Source organism: Rhodamnia argentea, chromosome 6 (genome assembly GCF_020921035.1).
Source record: "Rhodamnia argentea isolate NSW1041297 chromosome 6, ASM2092103v1, whole genome shotgun sequence".
Taxonomy (NCBI): Eukaryota; Viridiplantae; Streptophyta; class Magnoliopsida; order Myrtales; family Myrtaceae; genus Rhodamnia; species Rhodamnia argentea.
The window spans coordinates 28,255,484-28,280,348 of NC_063155.1; the positions used below are offsets into that span (position 1 = coordinate 28,255,484).

General features: G+C 38.2%; 1 protein-coding gene across 2 annotated transcripts; it reads left to right on the forward strand.

Annotated features, from left to right (window-relative positions):
* The first annotated feature begins 801 nt into the window (after positions 1–801).
* LOC115757034 (mediator of RNA polymerase II transcription subunit 23) lies at positions 802–24,827 on the forward strand. 2 transcript variants are annotated; one of them, XM_048281046.1, is made up of 22 exons: positions 802–859; positions 944–1,080; positions 1,178–1,221; positions 1,597–1,696; positions 1,820–2,800; positions 2,923–3,157; positions 8,320–8,537; positions 10,145–10,352; positions 11,639–11,913; positions 12,200–12,283; positions 12,386–12,480; positions 12,648–12,810; positions 12,938–13,183; positions 14,370–14,540; positions 14,710–14,823; positions 14,970–15,095; positions 17,658–17,806; positions 20,302–20,542; positions 20,619–21,390; positions 22,386–22,567; positions 23,773–23,876; positions 24,220–24,827. In XM_048281046.1, the coding sequence occupies exons 2-22, from the start codon at positions 976–978 to the stop codon at positions 24,422–24,424; spliced, it is 4,818 nt and encodes a 1,605-aa protein (XP_048137003.1). In that variant the 5' UTR covers positions 802–859; positions 944–975; the 3' UTR covers positions 24,425–24,827. The 2 variants fall into 2 exon arrangements, with proteins under 2 accessions (XP_048137003.1, XP_048137004.1); XM_048281047.1 differs by lacking the exons at positions 802–859; positions 944–1,080; positions 1,178–1,221 and having other exon boundaries at positions 1,597–1,700.
* The last annotated feature ends 38 nt before the right edge of the window (positions 24,828–24,865 follow it).

Genomic DNA, 24,865 nt, shown 5'->3' on the forward strand with positions numbered 1-24,865 from the left:
CTTTTAATCAGATTATAATACAATAAGTGTTTTATACGCGTACGATTTTTCTCACTCCAGAAAGGGTTATTTTCTCACAAATTCAGCTAGCGGGATACAAAAGTTATATTGCAAATCATGTATATGTATGCATTTTATGTAAAAGTGCAAGTACTTCATGGCCAGAGGGCATTTTTGCCTCTTGTTAATGTCAAGCTAATTTTGCAGAAAACATTATTCTCGAATTTCCATCACATTCCAAAACTTTTAAAAAATTGCCATAACCAACTGCTATGACGAGGGTCATGACGCTTGCCTAAATCTGTAGCAAAAAATGCCAGTTCGGATTATTAGTGCGTTTATTTTTTTGCTTCTTATTTATGGATTAGGTCGATGTAAAACCTTGTTGGCATCATATCAACTTCAAGTGTTTTACAATACAGCAAAAAGCCGCCGAATTGGCCTATTTCTTGCTCGTACCGATTGAAGTATTTTGAAATGAACTTGAACTGAAGAGGAAATTCCGGCCGCATAAATTTACGGATTTTAACACTTGATTGTACAAAATTAAATTTTATAATTTTGCTGGATTTCAGATAATTTTTTTTTGCAATTTTAGGATTCACATAGCAATGACCTGTGTTCGATTTAATTTACGGATTTTTGTTAGTGAAAGTAAGAATAGTATGATTGACAATTTGGCATTTCCTTCTCTAGTTTTTCAGTTTTTAAGGTTTTTTTTTTCTTTTTTGCCCCTTTTGGCTTTGTAAGAAACTAATAAAGCCAAAAGGAAAAACATGATTTAGGGGCAAAATTCTCCTTTCAACTCCGGAGGGAGAAGAAGGCGAAGAAGAAAGCCAGCAGGAACACACAGCGACGAAATTCCCCCCGTCCTCCCCCAGAAGGCGATCGCCGCGCCATTAAAATGGTGCGCCAAGAAGAATCTTGAGGGGCTTCGTCACGTCACTCGCTGCGTGTGAACGAGAGATTGTGGAAATGGATCAGCCGCCACAGCGATCGAGCTCGGCCTCAGCCTCGCGGGCCTACCAGTTCCATCCGGCTCGTGCCGCCATCAACGATCTCTTCAACCTCTACTTAGGAGTACGTTCCCCGCTCCTCCCGCTGAAACAATCCTTCTTCGGCTTCGTGTGTTTTGACTTGGTTTTTACAGTGTCTTGACTTCGTTCGTGTTTCGCAGAGGAACAGCCGCCACAGAGCCGACGATTCCGTCCGCGAACCTCCGTAAGGACTCGAAACTCGGGATACTAAAACTGTGGCTTGTGTTGTCGCTTGTTTCTGTATGTGTTTGAAAGTGGTCGAGCTAAGGGCGTAGGAGTACGATTGTGGAGCGATGATCAAATTCCGGTCCAACTTAAAAAAAGGTCTTTTCGTTATTGGGTGAATTAGATGATTTCCACCTCCCCTTGCTCTAGGTATAAGATGAGGAGGTGATTTTGCTGTCCAAAGTTGGAAAGGAAAATTTCAATGTATTTGTTGTTTGAATGAGAGTTCGACTCTGGTTGTTGTTGGGCTGTGCATCGGATGCAATGAGAAATCTTGGTTGTTTGCTTCCCATAGGAGTTAATTCTGCTTAATTTGTATGTAAATCACCTGCAGGAATAAGGCGCAGAAGCGTGTTGTGGCTTTAAACAGAGACCTTCCTCCTCAGAATGACCAGTTCATTGTAGACTTCCAGCAACTTCAAAACCAGTTTCCTGTAGGTTAATAACTCCAATTTCAAATACATCTTCCTTTCACTTCTTTCCTTGATCTCCCCTCTACCTATGTAATTGTATGTAACTAGTAGGTGTGAGCTTAAATTGTGTGCTATGCATTTCAGGACCAAGATCAACTGCGAGCTGTGACAGAATCTGTTCTTATATCTTTGGTTGTACAGTGCAGTGGTCATGCGCCACGGGCAGAGTTTCTTCTCTTTGCTCTACGGAGCTTGTGTGGTATTGGTTACATTAACTGGGACACATTTCTGCCTTCTCTTCTTTCTTCAGTTTCGTCAGCTGAACTGTCAGCGGGTCAGGGGAGCCAGTCTATGCCTGTAGTATCACCAACAAGCTTATCACAGTCTGACAGGGTAGCATCATCGGGCGCAATCCCCAATTCGAACTTTCAGCCTTCCAATCCTACATCTCCATTGTCATCGGTTCATGTCATAGGTTCTCCTGCCCAGTCAACAATTGAACCATCATCTGGTGCGACAATGTCACCAGTAAAATCATCTGATGTCTCCTTCTCTGGTCAACAAGCCGCAATGAGAACCAGTTCATCTGTAAAAGACAGTGCTGTGAGCAGCCTACGTCAGCTATGCTGCAAGATTATCTTGACAGGTCTTGACTTTAATTTAAAACCAGTGACTCACGCTGACATATTCTCACATATGCTTAATTGGCTTGTTAACTGGGATCAAAGACAACATGGAATGGATGAATCTGATGTCATCAAGTCCTGGAGACCTGACAAGGCACTGATAGAATGGCTACACAGTTGTTTGGATGTGATTTGGCTACTGGTTGAGGAGGACAAATGCCGGGTGCCCTTTTATGAATTGCTACGCAGTGGCTTGCAGTTCATAGAGAACATCCCGGATGATGAAGCCTTATTCACCCTTATCTTGGAGATCCATAGGAGGAGGGATATGATGGCGATGCACATGCAGATGTTAGATCAGCACCTTCATTGTCCTACATTTGGAACTCAAAGGATACTAACCCTTACTACTCCTAATGTTTCTGGTGAAGCAGTTGGAAACTTACGGTATTCCCCGATCACATATCCAAGTGTGCTTGGAGAACCACTAAACGGAGAGGTGATTGGCTATTCCTAATGTTTGTAAATGATTTACAATTATGTTCTCTACAAGATCGATATGCATCGCCAAGTTTAAAGGTGATTTTATGATAGATTTTACGCATTAATCATATTTTTCAGGAACTTGCAACATCAATTGTACGGGGAAGTTTGGATTGGGAAAGAGCATTGCGATGTATAAGACATGCTATTAGGACTACTCCATCACCTGACCGGTGGAAGCGTGTGCTTTTGGTAGCTCCTTGCTATAGACCTTCAGGACAACCACCAACTCCTGGTGCTGTTTTTACGTCTGAAATGATTTGTGAGGCAACAATCGATAGGATTATTGAGCTATTGAAGTTGACGAATTCAGGCAAGGTCTTCTATCTTCATATATGTAGTTGGATTTTCCCCCTAATTAAAGGGAAAACGACACAAATGGTCCCCGAACTTTGGTCCAATGTGCAATATCTCTCATGAACTTTTAATTTGTTCAATGTGGTCCCCGAACAATTTGTAAACATTCAATCGGTCCCTAGATATATAAAATTGTTCAATGTCATCCTTTCGTTAATTGTTAACGGAGTTTGTTAATTTGGCTCCCAATTTCTTAAGTTTGAAGATTGAACAACAAAAAGTAATTACATGTAAATTATTCAAGTAAGATATTCATCTCTAATCTGGATATAATGATCCACGTCATCAACTACTGGTGGATATATAATGCCCTAATTTTTTTTTTCTCTTCAAAAAGTAGATGGATAAAAAGATGAACATGTTGCCTCATCATTTTTAAAAGTCCAACTCAGCATAGGATGATCCACGACATCAAATATCGTTTGATTTGTCATTTGAGCAAGCAAAAGGACTACATTGGACATTTATGAATAGTTCGGAGATCACATTGAACATATTAAAAGTCCAAGAATGACATTGCACATTGGGTTAAAGTTTGTGGACCGTTTGTATCATTTTCCCTAAATTAAATGTACACTAGCTTAGGAATTCTAGATATATTGTATATCACGTTCTTGCACTATTAAGAAGAATTGTGGTTTATAGTTCTAGAGAAGGAAACATATTAGTTTTGGAGTGATAACTTGCAAAATTGCATGCTTTGAATGTAAGGTCTATCTGGTTAAACATGGGATATCGACATCCATCTCTCGTTGCCCGATAACATCGGATCATGGGTTTATTATTGGGGTTTGCATTTTCTCATTGGTACTTTGATGGGAAGGAATGGGGATCGACTAAGAATCAGTCAGTGGTATGTTCAGGATCTAACTTGCTATCTAAAAGGATACATCAAGGTCTTAATTGGTTTTTTGATAAAGATAATTGTAGATAATATACTTCTCTATCTTAAGGAAAGGTAATCAAGTAGCTAGGAGATGCACAACTGATAAGCCCATTATGAAGATATTCGTGCTTATGAGATTACTGGGACTCATGATTGGAGGTCAAATTAGCCATGTAAAAGCAGCTTGAGCAGATAAAGAACCTGAGAAGAGCTTGTATGGTGAAATGATGAAATTTATTATGCCAAGCAGGCCAAATAGTACTTTCTCAAAATGATGGAAGACCACCTTAAAGTCACTCTGATGGATTCAAATAGGAACTGTTTGAACACTTAAGTACCTGAGACTTAGTTAGGTATTTGTTTAGCCATCATTTGGAGGAGGCTGTTTATCCTCTTTTTTGAATGTTTGCAGCAATTCCTTTATGTAGCTAGTGAAGTTGCGCTCTTCACTTTTGCCTAATCAACTCCTCTTAAGCCAAAAAACCAGTCTTGCTGCTGAAATTGTTGTTTTTGATACTTAAATAACTTCTTTAAATTGTCATAATGAAGCACGTCATGCTGATGCAACATTTAATCTATTTAATTGCTGGGTGAGGATCTTCACGTACAACAATAGAGGTTGTTTGGAGAACTTTTCCGGAGTAAGTTCAGTTGTGAAAAGATGCACTGCAACTTTTATAAAGTGTTTGGGAAGTGCCTCACAGCTGCAGCATCTCTGAAGATATAATGGCTTAGAACAGTTTTTAAGGATTTGTCCATCCTAGATTTTAAGATAGCTTTTAAACATGTATTGCCAAATATGCAAGCTGCAACACTTCCCAACACAGTCATTAATAGACATAGCTGCACCTTAGCCACAATTATATCAAACGAACTTTATTTTTTGAGAATATAGCTTCTAGCTACTGAGCAAGGAAATTGGGAGTTTGGAGAACGTGCTTTTGATAAGGTCCCGTGTTCCTTTTAAGAGAAAGAATCTTTTCCAAACAACAAACTCTTCTTAAATTTCTGGACAGGTGGCTCCCACGTTCATTTGTTCTTGAAGTTTTTACTCAAAGAAAGGCCTAAGTAGATGATTAGGAATGAACACTAGCACCCTATTGTGGTTGACAAAGCACCATTCATTCCGTCATACAACAAGATAAGCCCACTCTTGCTTAGGTCGATCTTAGCCCGAACACCCCTAAATAACATAAAAAAATGTTATCCAAATAAAGTAATTGCTAGGTACCATCTTTGCAAGAAAAGATAGTATTACTAGTGAAGTCCCGATGCTAATGCCCTAAACAACTTTTTCTTTTGTTTATTTTTGAATTTTTTTTGGGGTGGGACAACGATTTGGTCAAGTGGAAGGCAATACAAACATTTGATAGAGTAGTCGTTGGGAGTTAGATGTTTGTTGATTTTTAATAAGGCTCTACTTGGCAAATGGTTACGGTGAAATGTTGTGCATGGTCATCTCTGGAGAATATTGTGGCTGCACAATATGGCTTGGATAACATGTTGAGATGAATGTGTGGTTGTGTTAGGAAATTCGTATATCGGAAAATTAGTGTGGTGTAAAGCGGTTAATATAGGGTCCATACCATGAAAACCCCACACTGGTATATCTAGTTTGGGGTAAATTTGTCACAAGTGTATCAATTTGGGATTTTTGGTGGTCAAAATTGTCGCAAGTGTATCGGTTTGGGTTTTTTCGTGGTATTAACTCGTAAATATATTATAGTCAACTCATAACTCATTAGCTTAAGCTTTTGAGTGAAGGTAGGTCCGACTAGATATGCTAACGAACTTGGATATGGGCTCCTTCTTGGTTATATCCTCTTGTGAAGATATCAGATTTCTGCTGCATGCTCCCAATAAATGGTATCGGAGTCGACGATTGATCGGTGCCCCTATCCTATGTTTCTTGAATATCTCAAGGAAGTAAAATCTTGTGACAAATGTAGCTTACGGACAGCCTTCATAATTTGATCTTGCGAAAGAGATCTAGAAATGAGGGTGGGCATGGCAATGTAGCAATGCGGTCCCGATGGCAGGCTTCATGGTTTGCTCTGGAGAAAGAGACCATGGATGAAGGTGGGCGTTGGAGATTCAAGGTGAGACAAGTTGATGCGAAAGGATACCTAAATTAAGGAGGAGTAGACCCGACACTAAGCTCACTAAGGGGTAGACTGTTTATGAGTTGTGTTAGAAAATTCTCACATCAAAGAATTGGTGTGGCATGGAATGGTTGATATATTCTAGTTGTCCCATAACTCATTGTCTTAAGCTTTTGAGTCAAGGTGAGTTCAACTGGATATGTTGGTAGGTTTGGATTTGGGTTGTCTCTTAGCGATCTCCTCGGGTGAAGGTGTTAGACTTCTGCTGTCCATTTTTAACAAATAGTAGCAGAGCCGATGATTGATTGGTGGCCCACTCCCATAATGTATCGATGTTTGTTGAATATCTTAAAGAAGGAATCTTGTGCCAAACGCGGTTTCCTAGCAACCTTCATGAAGACATGTCAATGTAGAATGATACCCGAATTAAAGGGTAGTAGACCTAACCCTAAGGCTCACACGTAGAGGGGAGATTGTTGCGATGCATGTGTGAGTCGTGTTAGAAACTTGCATATTGGAGAATTGGTGTGGTGTGAAGCGGTTAATATATTTAATTGGCCCATAACTTATTTGTTTAAACTTTTGAATGAAGCTGGGGCCAATTGGATATGTTGATGGCCTCGGACTTAGGTTCCTTCTTGGCGATCTCCACGGGTGAAGGTATCGAATTTTTACTGCATGCTCCCAACATAACACGGGGTGGATTGCCAAATGTAGAAGATCATTGCTTGGTATTGGAATGTGGAGGCGGATTAGAGAGGCTAGGGACACCTTCATTAAAGTTGGTTGGGGAATAGAACTTATACTTGGAGTGACATTTGGCGTGGAAACATGCTGCTAAAAGATTGGTTTGTTGAACATTTTTGTATCGTGAGGATTGTTATTTTTTGAACTTTGGAGGGACTTCTAAGATATTGATTTTTCTTGGGCTTAGGACTTATATCGCCTCCTTTCCTAATGATATACTGATGAGGAAATATTCATAAGTGCTAACTTTTTTGTTAGAACCTTTTATTGTATAAAGGAGTTGATGATGGTTGATGATAGATTGACTTCCTGTATATCTATTTAGAAAACCAAGGTCCACATAGGTTGCCTTATTTGGTTGGGAAGCTTCTTGCAAGAACATCCTCACTTTGGACAATCTGAAAAAGAGAGGAGTTGTGTTAAGCAATAGATGCTTCCTTTCCAAACAGAGAGGCGACAACGTGACAAACCTTCTTCTTCATTGTCTTTGGATGAGTGCTTTTTCGGCAACCTGTTATGCCTCTATGGCGCTTTGTTAGGTTATAGCCAAATCACTTGAGCAAGAACTTGATACATGGCGAGGTACTATTATCCCTCGCGGCTTGTTAAGCCAGTATTGTAAATTGCTCTGTTTGATTTTTAGTTCGTAGAGTGGAATGAGAGAACTTTTGAGTGGCAAGAGTCCTCTATCAAGATCTTGGTCAAAATAGGCTTAAAAGTTCTACATCTTTGGTATAGTGGGGAGATGTTCTTGGATGTAGATGCTTTGCTTGACATTGTGGATTCCTTGTCTTGTAAATGAGACCCCTTTCTCAGTTTTGAGCTCTTTCTGGATATGAACTCTTTTTGTGCATAGGTTGGCTTCCCATTGGTGTCTCATAGTTAATTTCTCTTTACTTATCAAAAGGAAAAAAGGAGCTGATGCCCATCCTAACATTTTACTAACAACTTCCTTGAAGACTAAGGGGAAAGCTGGTCACCTTGCCAAGACCTGGGAAGATTGAAACACGCCTGTGGATATAAGAGATATCATATTACCCTATATAGGATATTTTTGCTGTAACTCATTTGATAATGAGAACCTCTCCGTAATACGATGAGGCGATTTCTATCAAATATGGGAGTGTTCATGGAGGGAAAGATAAGCTTTGGCCATGCTCTTTTGGTTTTGCTGCTAAAATTAAAATTTTCAAAGTTATGCTTTTGTGTTTATTGTGACGGAAATTGCTCTCAAACTGCAGATTTCCTTACATCCTGCCAGTGGTATGTTTAATTTTTTTATGTGCCCGGACTTGTAAATCTGCTAAAAAATGATTAAAATCTAGTCATTCATAGATTGCTGGGGATTTAGAATGGACTCACAACAAGCATACTTTGTTGCAGAGATAAATTGCTGGTCAGAGTGGCTCATCTTTTCAGATATCTTCTTTTTCCTAATGAAGAGTGGGTGTATCGATTTTGTTGATTTTGTGGACAAACTAGTTGCGCGACTTACAGAAGGTGATCAATATATTCTTCGTACAAATCATGTGACTTGGCTACTTGCCGAAATTATTCGAGTCGAGCTCGTGGTAAATGCATTGAATAACGATTCTAGAAAGGTTGGTTTTGAACTATCAATTGGTTTTGGATCACTGTTTTTCAGTGTTTTTACTGTATCTTTCCTGATCTCTTTATTTATTTATTTTTCCCCTCGGCCATACTGTCTTGTTTCTAGTAGGGGTACTTTTGCTGGCGGGTGTGAGGTAATTCACATCTTGTTGTTGGAACGATGTCTTAGAAAACAGAGAGATAAGTTTACATGATGAAGTAGGAACCCATTCCTGTTGAATATAATCCTTTCCTTATATGGTAACTCAGCTGATAACAGGCACAAAGTTGGTATGGTGATCAAAGCATTTTTTGGTCATCAATCGACATCTGACTCAAGCTTCAGAACATATGTTGATTGTTGACCATCCCAGTTTATTTGTGTTTTAATGAACATGATAATTTATTTGTGGTATTTTTGGTTCTTTCTTCAAGGTACGATCCTACAGTAATTCAACTGTCCGTGTTGTTGGTAAAGTTTTTTATGTCTTTGTAAAACATATTTTGCAGGATGCATCTACTTAATACACCTAATATGCTATCGAGTAATGTGTTCTGCTCTTCATCTATTATGCGCTTGTCCTCAAGAGGACCCATAACTTCATGTGAGAATGAAGTTATAAAACAGAAGAAAGTGAACTTGCATAATGATGATGATAGTGATAAACTAGAGAAAGAGGGAAATGCTGAATAGAATGAGCTGGAAAAATAATTTCATGAAAATCTTGTAGAATGTTGCTAGAACAGATGGTTCTTGTGAGCATGGAGATTCTAGATGAGTTATAATGGAGTATACAATGTGGAAGACTGGACTTAACTTTTATTCAGCTGAATGTAGATTTGTGAAAGTTTCAACATTGAAAGATAAGAACAACAGTCCAGTAAATTAATGTTTCCTTAGTAGTTTACAATGAAAAGGTGTTTATGTTAGAACAAAGAGGGGGCTAATGGAAAAGGTCCATAGGTTTTTGTTCAGGTGGCTGATCTTTGATACTGAATGAGTTAATTCATTTGCTGGTGGCAAAAATTTCTCATAGTACAGATATGGATCACACGCTCAAACCTTTCATAGAACAGATATAGATCACACACATGAACCTCAATTACTGAGGAACACTTAATTGATTCCATGCTTCCACGCTCAAACCTTGCATAGAACAGATATAGATCACACGCATGAACCTCAATTACCGAGGAGCATTTAATTGATTCCATGCTCCCAAACTTTTCCTTTGAGGATGAGGAGGCAACATTTTGATCATAATTGTCTACAGGGTTTCAAGAAGTTATAACTCTTCCAGAGTAACTTGCCTATGCTCGGAACACTTGTGATTCTCCAGCAATCAGGTCCTTTTAGATGATATTTGTCTTGTACTACCTGGTGAAGGGTTTGATTGATGAACAAGATTTTAATAGACCATGGAGTAAACGGACAAAATAATTACCCCCACTTCTCACTTACAGTGACTTATCCTTGATATGACATGTGATTCCTTGCAAAGTAGATGGCTGTTTTCTTTGCAGATTAATTCACAAATTCTTCAAATGTTTAACGTTGCTTGCTCTTGAAGTTCGAAATGTGGAATCATTACGTAACTCATGCTATGCCCCCTGCTAGGTGGAGACAATCAGGAAGATTTTGTCATTTCATCGAGAAGATAGAGGCTCGGATCCTAATAATCCGCAAAGTATCCTACTCGATTTTATTAGCAGTTGTCAGACTTTACGAATTTGGTCCCTGAATTCATCAACGAGGGAATATTTGAATAATGAGCAGCTTCAGAAAGGAAAGCAAATAGATGAATGGTGGAGGCAAGTGGGCAAAGGTACTACTTATAAGTAGCCTTGTTAGAGTTCAGTCATTTGATGGTATTGACATACCTATTACTACTTGTGAATTCTATCTACTGTTGCATAATCATCGTCTTCTCACTCAAGGCATTCTTTCTATTGGCTGACAAATGTTCATTGGCTTCTAAAAAAGCATAGGAAAAAATGGACTATATGCTTTGAATAAGTAGAATCTTGGACACAGAGAAAATGACATCTCTTGTGCCTAGCACCATTGATGTGCTAGTTATCATAATATTGGCTCATATGGTCTAATTTAAGTAGGAATGTACTTCTCAGGAATTTTTAATAGGAATGGCAGGCCAGGCAAAAGGAGACTTCATGGTACCTTAAAATAGAAGCTGCAAATGCATATGTTCCTCCACCCAGGAAATGTTCCTTAACTGAGTAGTCTTATTAAAGACCTTATTCCTTTCTGAAACATCTTTTTCTATTGGTGTTTTTAGACTCTGCACCCTCACTTTCCAGAATTTACACTTTACATCCTCTAACTTAATCTTCAATAATTACCTGCACCTTCTGTTAGTGTTCTTTTACTTGATCACCCAGGAAATGTTCTTTTACTCGGAGACTGCCTCTAAGCATCAAACTAATGTAAACTGCAAATCAAGATATCTATTATAATTCTGAAGCGGCATCCTAAATTTAACCATCACATATTCTAAAATAGAGATGATGAATGTGCCGATATGTGTCCATCGTCTGGTTTTGCGTCATGCGATTTCAAACTATAAAGCTTGGCATACCTTTAAATAGGAAGGGAGAGCCAAAAAGTAGCTTGAGCTGCTTACTGGAAATCACCTTTAAACTCTTCAGTTGACATAGCTTTGACAACTTATGCTCTTGGCTGCATTAATTATTCTCACAATTGTCATGTGTATTTAGTGAGCGCATCTGCTGTGCCACCCTACCACTTTCGTGCATGCATAATACGAGTTCACAGACCTGATGAATGTGCTTGCACCCACACTCACGAATTAGATCGTTGTAGTTTGAATCACATATTAACGGAGAAAATCAATCAACCTTCTGGATTATTTCTTCGCCAAGTGAAAGCTATCCTCAAGCATGTGGCCATATTCATCCCTGTTTCTTATTGTTAGCCTAGTTTTAGGGTATCAAGATGTCAATGTGGATGCTAATGGCAAAGTTTATTTGGACTTCACCATTTGCTTAAACCTGATGTCTCAGACATGTTTATGAAGTTTCAATCCATGCATATCCAGCAGATTTTCTAAAGCTCGTTGAACTTATTTTTCAGGAGATCGCATGATGGACTACATGAATATGGATGAGAGGTCCATAGGGATGTTTTGGGTTGTATCTTACACCATGGCTCAACCGGCTTATGACACGGTGATGAACTGGTTATCCTCTGCTGGAGTTGCGGAATTATTACCAGGTTCTAATATGCCAACAAATGAGAAGGTAATGAGGGAAGTAAGCCCAATACCAATGGCCCTAATCTCTGGGTTCTCAATGAACCTGTGTTTGAAATTGGCGTTTCAGATGGAGGAGGCTTTATTTTCCAACCAGGTATCCATTAATGGAGCTGTCTCCTTTCTACAATTCTGGTGGATTGTGCTTTTTTGCTTTTCCATCATTGCTCATCTTCAGCTTAATTTTTAATTGGCATTAAATCATCTATTGCCAATTTGTACGGCTCTATCCTTTGTTACTGTGTAATCTATGGTTATGCTCTGCAACACCTGAATATGAAGCGGCAGGCATCTAATCTATCCAAGATGATAATATACCAGTAAATGTTGATAATGCATGTGCCACTGCTTTGGCAATATCATCTAGTCTCTTCTGAATGCAGGTTGTGCCTAGCATTGCAATGGTGGAAACATACACAAGACTGCTGCTTGCTGCCCCCCACTCATTATTTCGCTCTCACATCAGTGTAAGCTCTTCTTTCATTTGGTCTTGGTTTTTAGTATGCCTAATCTTTAATGCAAAGTTCTGCCTGCTTGATGGTGATGTGACTACGTCCCATTTTCTGCAGCATTTGGCCCAGAAAAATCCGGCCTTGTTGAGCAAGCCCGGTGTTACGATTTTGCTATTTGAGATTTTGAACTATCGCTTACTTCCTCTCTACAGGTACTTCCGATTGGTCCATAGAATGTTGTTTCGTTTCCATAGGATTCCATGATATGCTTAACTCTGGTTATTCCTTTGATGATCGTCCTGTTTTGAAACTTCTTGGCTCCAATTCTTCATCAATCTTAATCTTTCTCCATAGTCATTGGAATAAACTTTCTTTTCAGATACCAAGGGAAAACCAAAGCTTTGATGTATGATGTCACGAAAATTATTGCTGCTCTCAAAGGGAAACGCGGGGATCATCGTGTATTTAGATTGACTGAGAACTTATGCATGAATGTAATTTTCTCGCTGAGAGATTTCTTTTCGGTGAAAAGGGAAGGGAAGGTGAGTAAAATATTAGGTGAACGAAGAACTAGTTATCTGCTCTTTTATTCTTTCTTGCCTGTTACTCCTGTGATCTCAAATACTGAAGATTGTTTATGTAGTATATTGCTAATATTTCTTTTGGCAGGGTCCAACTGAATTTACTGAAACTTTGAATAGAGTGACGGTCATTACCCTAGCAATACTCATTAAAACTCGTGGCGTTGCTGATGCTGATCACCTTCTATATGTTCAAACTATGCTGGAACAAATACTAGCAACTAGTCAACATACGTGGTCAGAAAAGACACTACGCTATTTCCCTTCTGTGCTTCGCGACGCCTTGAAGGGGCGAATCGATAAGAAGGGCCTTGTCATTCAAGCATGGCAGGAGGTTCGTCTTTAACTTCAGTTCATTGTTATCTCTACTTTTGCTAGCCATAATTATTTCAAATGAGATTGCATTTCTTTCTAGTATCGTTTGTTGCTTGCACTATATGGAGGGATTTCACAGGATCTGTACTTCCTTTTGTCTAAACATTCTTCCATTTCCCTTTGCTTGTTTTCACCACCCCATTCTATCACCAGTTCTGGCCGTAGGCATGAGGAGTCTCGTGGCATATGATTCTACTGTTTTCTGAATATTATACTGTTCAAGGATCATTTAGTGTGCTTGTATTTAGCTGAGAAAATCATTGCCTTTGGATCTGATTATTACATCTTAGATTTTAGTGTAGTTTCCAGTCTATGGATGAGCTAAGATATACGTTCACATGTGTTTTGGGCGGGTGGTGTTTGAATTTGATGCTTGCTATATTGGTAATATTGGTAATCTTTTTTGAAAGTCTAACCCAAAAGCTTAAGTTATTAGGTGGAGACCCAAAAGCTTAAGTTATTAGGTGGAGGGTGATTACATGATAGACAAGCGATTCGGGATACTTCAATACTCCCTCTCACGTGTAAACTGGGCTAAGAGTGACATATGGAATCGACCTCACACGTGTAATAAACTTGGGGAGATACCTAGATGGTAGAAAGTCCAACAAAAAAGCTTAAGCCTTTTAGTGGAGGGATCACACGAATATAAGGCTCATTTGAACCCTGTAGACAAGTGATGTATGATACTTAAAACAATCTCAAAACTAGCATATGGGTTTTGTTTAGCTGCAAAGGGGTTAAAAATGGGAATGTTAAAGACTTCGTTTGCAATGATTATTTAACAAGCTAAATTAACTTATAGAGCCAGTGTGTGCATCCTGTTCATGTACTTAAATGTCCTCTCGGTAAGGCTTAAATGAGGGAGACATGTTTTGGCTTTTCAGTTAATGAGGCAGTTATTGGAGAAATTAGTTCTCTTATACTATGAGGCCCCGTGTTTTACTCATGTACATTGCAATATCAGTTCAGGAAAGTCCTGAAAATTGTGCACGAGAGGCTTCAGGACATAGTTTTTAGCTATCAGTGTTGTAGATTATTACTCAGAATAAGGTTATCCTCGTCATTTGCACTATGGTCGTTACTAATTTTCAAATGTCAGGGTTTGCTTTAACTTCGTTCCTTTTTCTCTTTTTTTTTTCCAGGCGGAAAGAACTGTCATAAACCAATGCACCCAGCTTCTTTCACCATCCGCAGAACCTAATTATGTGACAACCTATATTAGCCATAGTTTTCCTCAGCATCGTCAATATCTATGTGCTGGAGCATGGATTCTGATGCACGGGCATCCTGAAAACATTAACACTGCGAGTCTGGTACTACAGCAAGCCTTATAGCATTTGCATGTTGCCATGTGGTGCTAATTAATTAGTTGCATGTTTCCCTAATAGCAGAATAGGTTGTTGGCCTAGTTTATTCCAGTAATACTAAGTTCTCCTTCAATCTCTCTCTAAAACCTACATATACGTGTGTTCTGGTTATAAGGTGCGTGTATTGAGGGAGTTCTCTCCTGAGGAAGTGACTGCTAATATCTACACCATGGTAGATGTTCTTCTTCATCAAGTTCAGGTGGAACTTCATCATGGGCATTCCATGCAGGTCTTTTAATGTGAACTTTCTAATAATTCCAAGTGCATAAGGACTCTCTCTCTCTCTATATAGATATATACACACGCACGCGCGCGCACGCGCACACACACAATGCAGGCATCCATTTTGATCCATGTCCAGCTCTTCCTTTTCAGGACCTCTTACTTAAAACAAGTGCCAACCTTGCATTTCTCATTTGGAACCATGAGTTGCTTCCTTTGGACATACTGCTACTGGCACTAATTGACCGTGATGATGACCCCCATGCCTTACGCATTGTGGTAATTTAAATCAGTTATACTTTTCGTTGCAATAGCTTATATCCATTTGTCATATCATATAATAATTAGTCTGCTAATTGTTTGCTCTGCTCCCCTAATCAAATCAGGCTCTTTTGCCTTCTTGCTAGTGTTGTCTTTAAATCAACAGTTTCAAGGGGGCACGTTATTAATTTTGTCTTCTGATAACATAAGAAGAAAATTTTTCCCTTATATATTAGGTAGTTGAGGCTCTAGTACGAGGGTGAACACAGTGGTGCTACTTTTGGAATTAAATGATACGACAAGACTATGGTGGATGTTATCCTATTGATGGTACTCCAACCATTTGCATCTGATGTTATACCTAATGGTTAAAATTATAGGTCAGAAGTAGTCTTACTATGATGTCTTTCAACTGTCATTATGGATTTGACCCAAAAAAAAAAGTCATTATGGATGAGTCTGTCATGTAGTTTTTTTACTCTTCAAGGAATGTTCTGTTGCTTTATAAGCTTTCACCGTGATGATTCAGCCATTTGTATTACCTTGCTATTTGACGATTGTCAATCTTCTTTTCTGTTATAAGTTGGCAAAGCTTTACCATCTTGTACTGGAAACATCTATTACTATCTTCGACTTGGCTTAGCTTCATCTGCTTCTCTCTACCTCATAATTACCTACCTTTCCTAGTGTCCTCTTACTCCGTTGACACATCTCCCCTTAGCTTAGTAGAGAGCTGCCTTAGCTTTTGCCTCAACAAATTATTTTTCATGAAAAGTGCTCATTGTTTCAGTACCTTGTTTTCACCGTAATTTAAAAATTCTTCAATGTTACTGCTCATAATTTGAAGAATTGTTAAAAGTAGGCTGTGTTGCATGTTAAGTCAAGATTAGAAGTTTTTGTTGTCTTTTATATACATCGTTGCTGTCAAATCATGGAGAAAAGCTGGATCCAAATGCCTGATAATTAGAAAAAATGAACCTTCTGATACATAGTTACAACTTGCCAAGTGTACATACTCAGTGGGAAAGCTTGAGGAAAGCTTGGCTCTGAAGACACTCCTTGAGGTGGCTCATCTTGGCCCAAGCTGAAAAACAAGTGTAGGCCCTAAAATGGTTAATAATTTATTCTTTCCTAGGGTTTTGCCTACTGCAACTTTGTATTAATCCCATGCTGAACCTTCTTGCTTGACTGGCCAACAAGTCGTTGCCAATTCCATGATGTGTTTGACTTGCTGCTAAGCTTATTAAGGCTTGGTGGTCTTAAGAAATAGTATTTGAGTCATAAGAAATAGGGTCCGATATGTTTGAGAAATAAGAAGAGCTACTGGTCCGGTCGTATAGTGGACTTCAAGCGTTTGTGGTCTCATATTTCAATCTTTTTCGATGTAGCTTTAAGAATTCACCTATCCCAATAACAAAAAAACCTGACTTTCGTTTCCGGGTAGACCAATCACTTCCCGAAAGTGGACTCGAACCGAGATGCTCTAGCACTGCTTCCTAAGAGCAGATATTTGGGGTCCGCATGGTAACTATTCTCATTCTCTGATTCTCATTCCGATCCAGAAAAACCGATTCCGGTTCAAATGAATTTTTTTATTCTATTCTTGAATGAGTTTTAGAGAATCAGAACGTGTTTGATAACTGCACAAAATTTATGTTTCAAAAAAATGATTCTTTCCCTATTTTTTTCATTTAAGTCAAATAACTATGCAGTTAATTTATAAAATTTCATCATAAACTAAAGACTAATTTTCAATGCACACTCAAATAATTTAAAATACATTATTTTTTAGCATGTTATGAATGAAATACAAATTTTAATACATGATGTTTAAAGTTCTTTAAATGTTGCGTTTTCTAAATACATAGAAATATCTTGTGACGCACGGCTACCAGTATGCATGTTGGATGCCCTCATCCTCTGCAATATTCTTTGTAGGAGAGTGAAATCTATGAAATTTAGGCCCAACTTTATGAAAATAAGGTCAAACTAGCATAATCTAAGTTTTTTCTATTTTTTAAGATTTTCTAAATTTTTTGTTATTTTTTAAAAAAATTATTTTTTATTTTATTTTATTAGGTAGAGGGGAAAAAATGACGAGAAAATTACAAGGAAAAAGTGAGAGATGTGAGACTTCATTCTGTTTGCTATTTTCAAAAGTCATTCTTTTTCCCGAAGCAATTTTTTTTTGCTTTTGGATTTTACTCTAAAATTGATTCTGATTCTCTAAAACTGATTCTGGGAACAGAATCAGAATTATTTACGTTACCAAACAACATTCTCATTTTTTACTGTTTTGGGATGAGAATGAGAATGGTTACTATGCAGGCCCTTGATATATTTCTCTTTGAATGAGATTTCAATTCCAGCCAGCATCGGCTGAAGTTGCCCACCCCGTCTCTGGGGGAGCAGCAAGATGAGCCATGTCTGAAAACGGTCTTTACATTTGATGGTTTGGTGTTTCTCTTACTGCTGTTCTATATTCCCCATCTACTTGAACAGTTGTCCCTATAAAGGAATTATGAATTTATCAAAAGAGGGATTTCTACTTCATTGGCATTGACAAGCATTACTTTCCAGATCAACCTACTTGAACGACAAGAACTTCAACAAAGAGTGAAGCAATATACTTTGAATCGTGGATCTCCGGAACATTGGACTAACACTGGAACTTTTAAGCGTGTTGAACTGCAAAAAGCACTTGGGAATCATCTCTCATGGAAGGATAGGTAAACTTGCTAGCATTGTCGCCCTCTTATGGCACATTAAAAAAGATTTGGAATTTTGCTCTTTTAATCTCAGATGGTGATGCAATGTATTTCATAAATCTGTTGTAAAATGACAGTATGCATTTGGAGGTACTGGTTATCGATTTTGTGTGTCCTTTCAGTGTTAATCAATTCCCTTATTTGTGGTAAAATGAGCCTGTTGTAAATACTTCTGTATTCGTGATGCATTTGAAGGTATTTGATGTCAACATTGGAAATCCCTTTCAAAGCAAGTCAATTCCCTTTCAGAATGTTAGGCCTGTTCATGGTTAACTGTTGAAACAATCTCACAATGCTTGTCTGGTGGATTTCGTTTGGTCCTACATATATGCAGTTTCCCTCCACCTCGAATCTCAAACTTTTGGGTTAAATTATTTAAATAGCATCGGAGCAGACGTCTATTCTTCATGCTCCATTTAACATTTTGTTTCACATGGTTCTTTTTTGGGCTTATTCCTTGTTCGTTGATTCCACATGCTGTTCTTCATATTATTTGTATGCAAGAGGGGGTTTACAAGTAATTCCACATCACTTGGGCATGAGGTTTGTCTATGCCTTGCATATATGTAGTTCTCCTTCGACCTAACAGTTTAAGCTTTTGGGTTGGATACTGTAATAGTTACAATTGTTAAGGGGTTACAGTTTGAAAAACTGATCCGATGATTTTTCAGTAAGTGTGAGATTGCATTATTGTAATCATAATCTTCCTCCAATATGATCTTCATCATGACTTTCTGCTTTGGGAGGAGAGAATCTTGATCGATCATTTAGGAATTACACGAGCTCCCGATGCTAGATTGGAGAAGTTTTTCAAATTTAGATAAGAACCATTTTATGTTAACTGTAAGTTGAAAAGAAAATTCCACTTTCGTCAATTTGGTTAATTTTGGATGATCAACAATTATAATTCCCCTTATTAAACTGTTTAATTAAGAACTGGCATGTGCACTTGTTTCAATAGAAAATATTAGTAAGAAATACCTAGGAGAGTATTTTGGTTCCTGTTTTCCTTTTCTCAAAAGGCTTGTTTTCAAGAGGAGATTTCTAAAGAAGCATCTAAAATACTGTTAGACAAGTAGGTTTTTAAACTCTTCTACTAAAGGATTAAGTGATTAGTTGCTGTCCCTCATATTTATAGATCTTATCATAGGCAACCCTGGATTTTTCAATTTAAGATCTCTTCTTTATTTGGTCGAAGTCTAGTAATTAGTTGATGAACAGATGTCTGGTGTGAATGACTCAATCTGGTTGAAGTCTTCAATGCAGGAATCCTGTATAGCATGTAAATAAACTGGCAAGGAATATTCACTCTTCCTGTTGAAACCAGTTTGTCTTGTCCTTTGTCAATATAGGAACTTACACGGGTTAGATTTGCATTTGGCCAATCTGTTGCATTATGTTCATTAGCTTGAAAATGCAGGGACATGGTGACTTTATTGTGTTTCATTTACTCAATATGCTTATTTCTGTTGCATCACCGTTTTTTTTTTCCACATCAGCCCAGTCTAAGTTGTCTCCTCGTGAATTTGATTTTCACTGTGGTGAAATCTGGATTAGACAAAACGAAAATTCCTGTTTCATGGGTTCCTTACTATGTATCAATGTTTACATGCTGGTTATGTACTAAATCTCAATCTTTCTTGAAATTTTTGAAACTATATGCATCATCTTTACATTGAATCAAGCTAATCCATTGTAGTCACTTTCAAAGGTTTGCAGTCACAGAGGGTGAGTATGGGATAGACAAGTAAAAGACGATTCAACATTGACCTTTTCTTTGTACATGGAAAAGGGGACGGGACGGAAGAGCAGAAATAACTAATGTATAGGAGAAGATACTCCAGTCATTTTTCTTTAGAGTACTTTTTCTTGCCTACTCGAGAGTTACTGATTGAATTGTTACAGTCCTCCCAAAAATTGGTCTCTGAAAGCTTTGAGGGCTAATCCATCTCACCATTTATCACTGGAGTCTGGTTTTCTAGAGCTTTCTCGATCTTCGGCTTCCAAATCTCCAATTAAATCAATTATAGTTACGAACGTGCAACGAAGCTCTTATAGCATGGATGGACCATATCCTGTTATTGTATAGGACTAATCATAGGAACAATATAGATTATCTTCTAGGTAAGAGTCTGAATGATCAAATTTTTGTGCTTTGTGCTGCATTCATTTTACTTGGACTGAGAACTTTCATCATGAGCTCCTTCTCAAGTAAGTTCTTCAAAGCTGGTTTCCATCCGTACACCTACTGTTATTGGATCTATTTAATGCAGCTTTAAGTTTTACTGCAGCAGTTTTTAGAATAGTGTGAGCTATACTTCTTGATGGTTCCAACCTACATTGATGCATGGTCAACGAGCTTAATTTCAAATATTTAGTGGACTCTAGACTGGACTGCATTCTAGCAGTTTATGTTCAAGAATAGTTAATTGGGAAAATGATTCTTGATGATGCAGGTATCCCCCATTTTTTGATGACATTGCAGCCCGGTTGCTTCCTGTGATCCCCCTTATTGTTTACAGACTGATTGAAAATGATGCCATGGATCAGGCTGACGTAGTTCTGGCTGTTTACTCTCATTTTCTAGCTTACCACCCTTTCCGATTCACATTTGTTCGTGACATACTCGCGTATTTCTATGGTAATCTTCCTGGGAAGCTCATAGTCCGAATTCTGAAAGTACTTGATCTTAGCAAGGTGAATATCCTCTATATATTTTTATCCTTTAAAATGCTGCTGTCTGTACAACCATAACGACTTCTTATTTTTCCAGATTCCATTTTCTGAGTCATTCCCACAACACATTAGTTCTCCAAATCCAGTCATGTGCCCACCTCTGGATTATTTTGCTACTCTGCTACTGGGGCTGGTCAACCATGTGATTCCTCCATTGAATTGCAACACAAAATCTGTTTCTGTTGGGGATACTTCAAATAATTCAGCTCGAGCTCCGCATAACAAAACTTTGCCAGCCCAGCCTGGCCATATGAGCGCTTCAGAAGGTCAAAAGGCATTTTATCAAATTCAAGATCCCGGCACGCACACTCAGCTGGTTCTTGAAACTGCTGTGATAGAGCTGCTTTCACTTCCTGTATCTGCATCTCAAATTGTGTCATCCCTAGTTCAGATTGTTGTTAATATCCAACCTACCCTAATTCAATCTAGTAATTCTCTGCATGGAGCCCCAAATGGTGTTGGACAAGGTTCAGTCCTACCAACTTCACCTTCAGGTGGAAGCACTGATTCCTTGAGTGCAAGCAGATCTACTCCTTCAGTTTCTGGTTTAAGTACCTCTAACTTTGTCTGGCGAAGTGCTTATACATGTCAACAACTGTCTTGCTTGTTGATCCAAGCTTGTGGGCTTCTATTAGCTCAGCTTCCCACTGAATTTCACTCGCAACTTTATTTGGAGGCTACGCGCGTAATTAAGGAGAGTTGGTGGCTGACTGATATAAAGAGGTCATCGGGTGAACTAGACTCTGCTGTTGGTTATGCATTGTTAGATCCAACTTGGGCTGCACAAGATAATACCTCAACTGCCATTGGTATGCATACGTTACTACCCCTTCTCAGCAGTAGTGTTGGAATACCTTTCCGCATATGCATACCCTCAAATAATGTTCAGCAAGCGCCTCCACCTTTTCGCTTCAAGTAATAATCCTCTTCATGGTTTTTGTTAGAAGTAACTGTAATATGATGATTTTACCCTAATAATATGTTCAGAAAACATGATGGGAGAGGAGAATGCAAAGAAAATGGTACTTCTAATGTTTTTCCTCATCTACATACAAGAATTTTAATTTTCAAAAATTTGACACTCAAATTTTTTCACACCTCCATAATCCCCAGTTTCCCAAACATAGCATCAGATATGCAATTATCATATGCAACTAATCAAGGAGCAGTCTGTGTAATAATTCCATAAGTTGAATATGTCCTAGTGTGCATCATTGCCCTTACGAACTCTCAGTTTTCTTTATGCTGAACTAATTTTCATCTTAAGCCTGTAAAGATTGCAATGATCCGGTTAGTAATAATTCTACATGGGATTTTTCGTTGAAAACATTGGATCAGTTTTAACTTACTGCCTTTCTGATGATGCGATGTAATAAATGACTCTCCATTTTGTTGTGCGGTCTACCTATACTCGGCCTGACATGTAAAATTCATGACGTGTGCTGTTTATTTACCTGACTTTTATTTGATGGACTCCGACATCATAATTCACCCAACCCATGTCCATCGCGAATATATGGATAATTATACTGATCTGTATGCGCTCTTGTGTTATTTGTATTATTCATGTGTGTCTATATTGAATGAAAAAAATCCTTAGACCTAGAACAAGTAAGTTTAGTTCCAATAAAAGAGAGGCCCTGATAAGTGGATTCAATGAATTCTGAGTCAATTCTAATATTTTTCAATGTTTCAATTGAATCTTTTTGTTATAAAAGAGAGGTCCATGAATTATGGTCCAAGCAGAGTAGGAGCTTGCATCTTTTTTGTTACTCTGATGATTGTCCTTTTGTGGAATATCCAGGTAACATAGTTGCGCTGCTTCATTCCTTCTTCAGTAATCTCCCTCAAGAATGGCTGGAAGGGGCACATGCCATCATCAAACATCTTAGACCAATTACATCCGTTGCAATGTTGAGAATAGCATTTCGTATAATGGGTCCATTGCTTCCAAGACTTGCCAATGCTCACTCTCTTTTCAACAAGGTAAAGGAATTGATCCCTCTAACTTGTATTTAGATGCTTCTATGGAAAATGCAATGCAGCGAAATGAAGCTCATTGTTCATTCAAGTATGTTTCTTTACCATTTATTAGTTGAGAAACAATAGCAGAATTAAAACTTGAGCAGGATAAAAACTTTCTGGATTATCGGACTTTTTCTTCTTGTAAATTGAAAGTTTTGAAGGAAAATGAAGTCATCTCACAATTACAAAGTTTTGAGTGAGACAGGAAACATAAAACAGAATCTATCCTTCCCTTTTGGCACATATGTAGAGTAGAGAGGGTGAAGTAACAAAGCACTACCTTCTCTCACGTGATCTTATAATATACAGAATGTCTTTTGCCAAGAATTATGAGATTCACTAAGATTGGAGCTTGAAAAAGAAAAGAAATCCCATCTTGATGTCTATGACCCGTATCGTGAGTTTTCTTCTATTGCATCATTTCTTCATTTCAGCTGTCAACTTATATTGTTTCTTTTTGCTTGCCTAGTGTAAAGCAATACCAGTTTTGTCATATCAAATATGTTAAGGTGTAAGACAATGGGATGGTTATCGTGATTCCCATAATTGGTTTGAAGTGCGAGACAATGGGATAAGTTGACTTATTGTTTTTGTTCCTTGGTGTTGTCTTCCTATTTTCTTTATTATGCTCTGTACTCTGAGCTTCAAAGGAGACTTTTTCAGCAACATGGTTGGCAACTGGAATATTCTTCTTTAAGTTTATACTTGCACTTTTATTCTTTATACTTACTGATAACACGCAAGTTATAAAATATCCTTATATTTTTCCGAAGTCTTATAGCAGGATGCTACATTTTTCAAGTGAGTGTAATCAGTCTTTGTTTAAAACTCATCATTCAGTTGAAAATACTTGATGCAGATGGTGTTTCAGCAATAGCGAACGTAAAATCCTATGTACTTGTTACGTGTTATCGGTGAATGTATGACTCTCTTGAAGTCATTTTATTTTTCACTAAAAGATAACATGAACAGCAGAACTTTGATGTGTCCGCTAAATCACTGTGTACAAAAGAGATGTATGCTGTTCAGATGGCCAGGTTTTCATGATTCTCTGTGTTCTACTTTCTGTGATTGTCAACTGTCTCTGCGCATCATAAAATTATCTGTTGTGTGCTATTTTGCACCACTCATCAAACTAAGTCGTTTCATATTCTTATCACTTCCAGACGCTATCATTGTTGTTAAGCACATTGGTGGATGTCTTTGGGAAGAACTCACAACCCTCAAACCCCGTTGAAGCATCAGAAATAAGGGATCTCATTGATTTCCTGTAAGTGGTTTTTCCTTTCGTATACTTATTCGGCAGACCATTGCAGATGTTTTTGCTGCACAGGGTTTTGGAGAAGTACTACATCACTCTAAAGTGCTTTCCAAAAAGTGCTCTGTTTTGAATTTGACAATTCCCCACTTAAGTATGATATATCAGCGTCAATTTTGTATATATGAAGACTCCTTGTGATTTTGGCCCGAACTGATCTTATCTACAACAATTCTTTTACTTCTCCTTTCACTGGAATTGCAAGCAATAGCATCCAATCTCCTCTAATTACATGTACTCTGAAATGAGAGTTGCACCCATTGCCTAATCGATGTTGTTGTAATTGTTCTGCCAGGCATCATGTTGTCCATTATGAAGGTCAGGGAGGACCTGTGCAGGCAAACAGCAAGCCCAGACCTGAGGTACTTGTTCTTCTTGGTAGAGCATCCGAGAGACTTAGACCAGATGTGCAGCACCTTTTTTCTCACTTGAAGCCTGATGTGAACACTTCCATCTATGCCGCCACCCACCCGAAGCTTGCACAAAATCCAGGACAATGAAAGCATCAATAGCCGACTCCTGGAACATCATCATATGTTTGCTCAATAAAATTACAAGGGGCTCCTCATTTGGCTGTTTTCCGCTCTGATACATGCTTGCATTTGAAAGCAAAGCACTCGCTGCCTTTGAAGCGTGAAGATATGCAAGTCTACTTGGTGCCCACCTCGGCGTCATAAATAACCCACAAACCATGTTCGCTGTATAATATCAGGTAATCTCCTGTAAATCTGTAAATACCCCATCTTGTGATATATGGATGGGTGAACGTAATTGGGGTCTTTTAATCTGACCTGTTTTTTGGTCAAATAACTTGCATGATGTAGTTGAGGCTTGATTTTCTACTAGCCTACTATTGTTAGATAGCACCTCGAATCTTGGTTATTTATTAAAACTTCAAGTGGAGTTGGGTTGTTACCAAGTTCCCCTCTCCTCTGTTCTCC

Coding starts and splice junctions, on each gene's coding strand:
- LOC115757034 (XM_048281046.1), top strand. CDS start 976: ATGGATCAGCCGCCACAGCGATCGAGCTCGGCCTCAGCCTCGCGGGCC. Junction 10,353..11,638: donor GTGGAGGCAAGTGGGCAAAG/GTACTACTTATA, acceptor CTTATTTTTCAG/GAGATCGCATGATGGACTAC. Junction 12,284..12,385: donor TATTTCGCTCTCACATCAGT/GTAAGCTCTTCT, acceptor CATTTTCTGCAG/CATTTGGCCCAGAAAAATCC.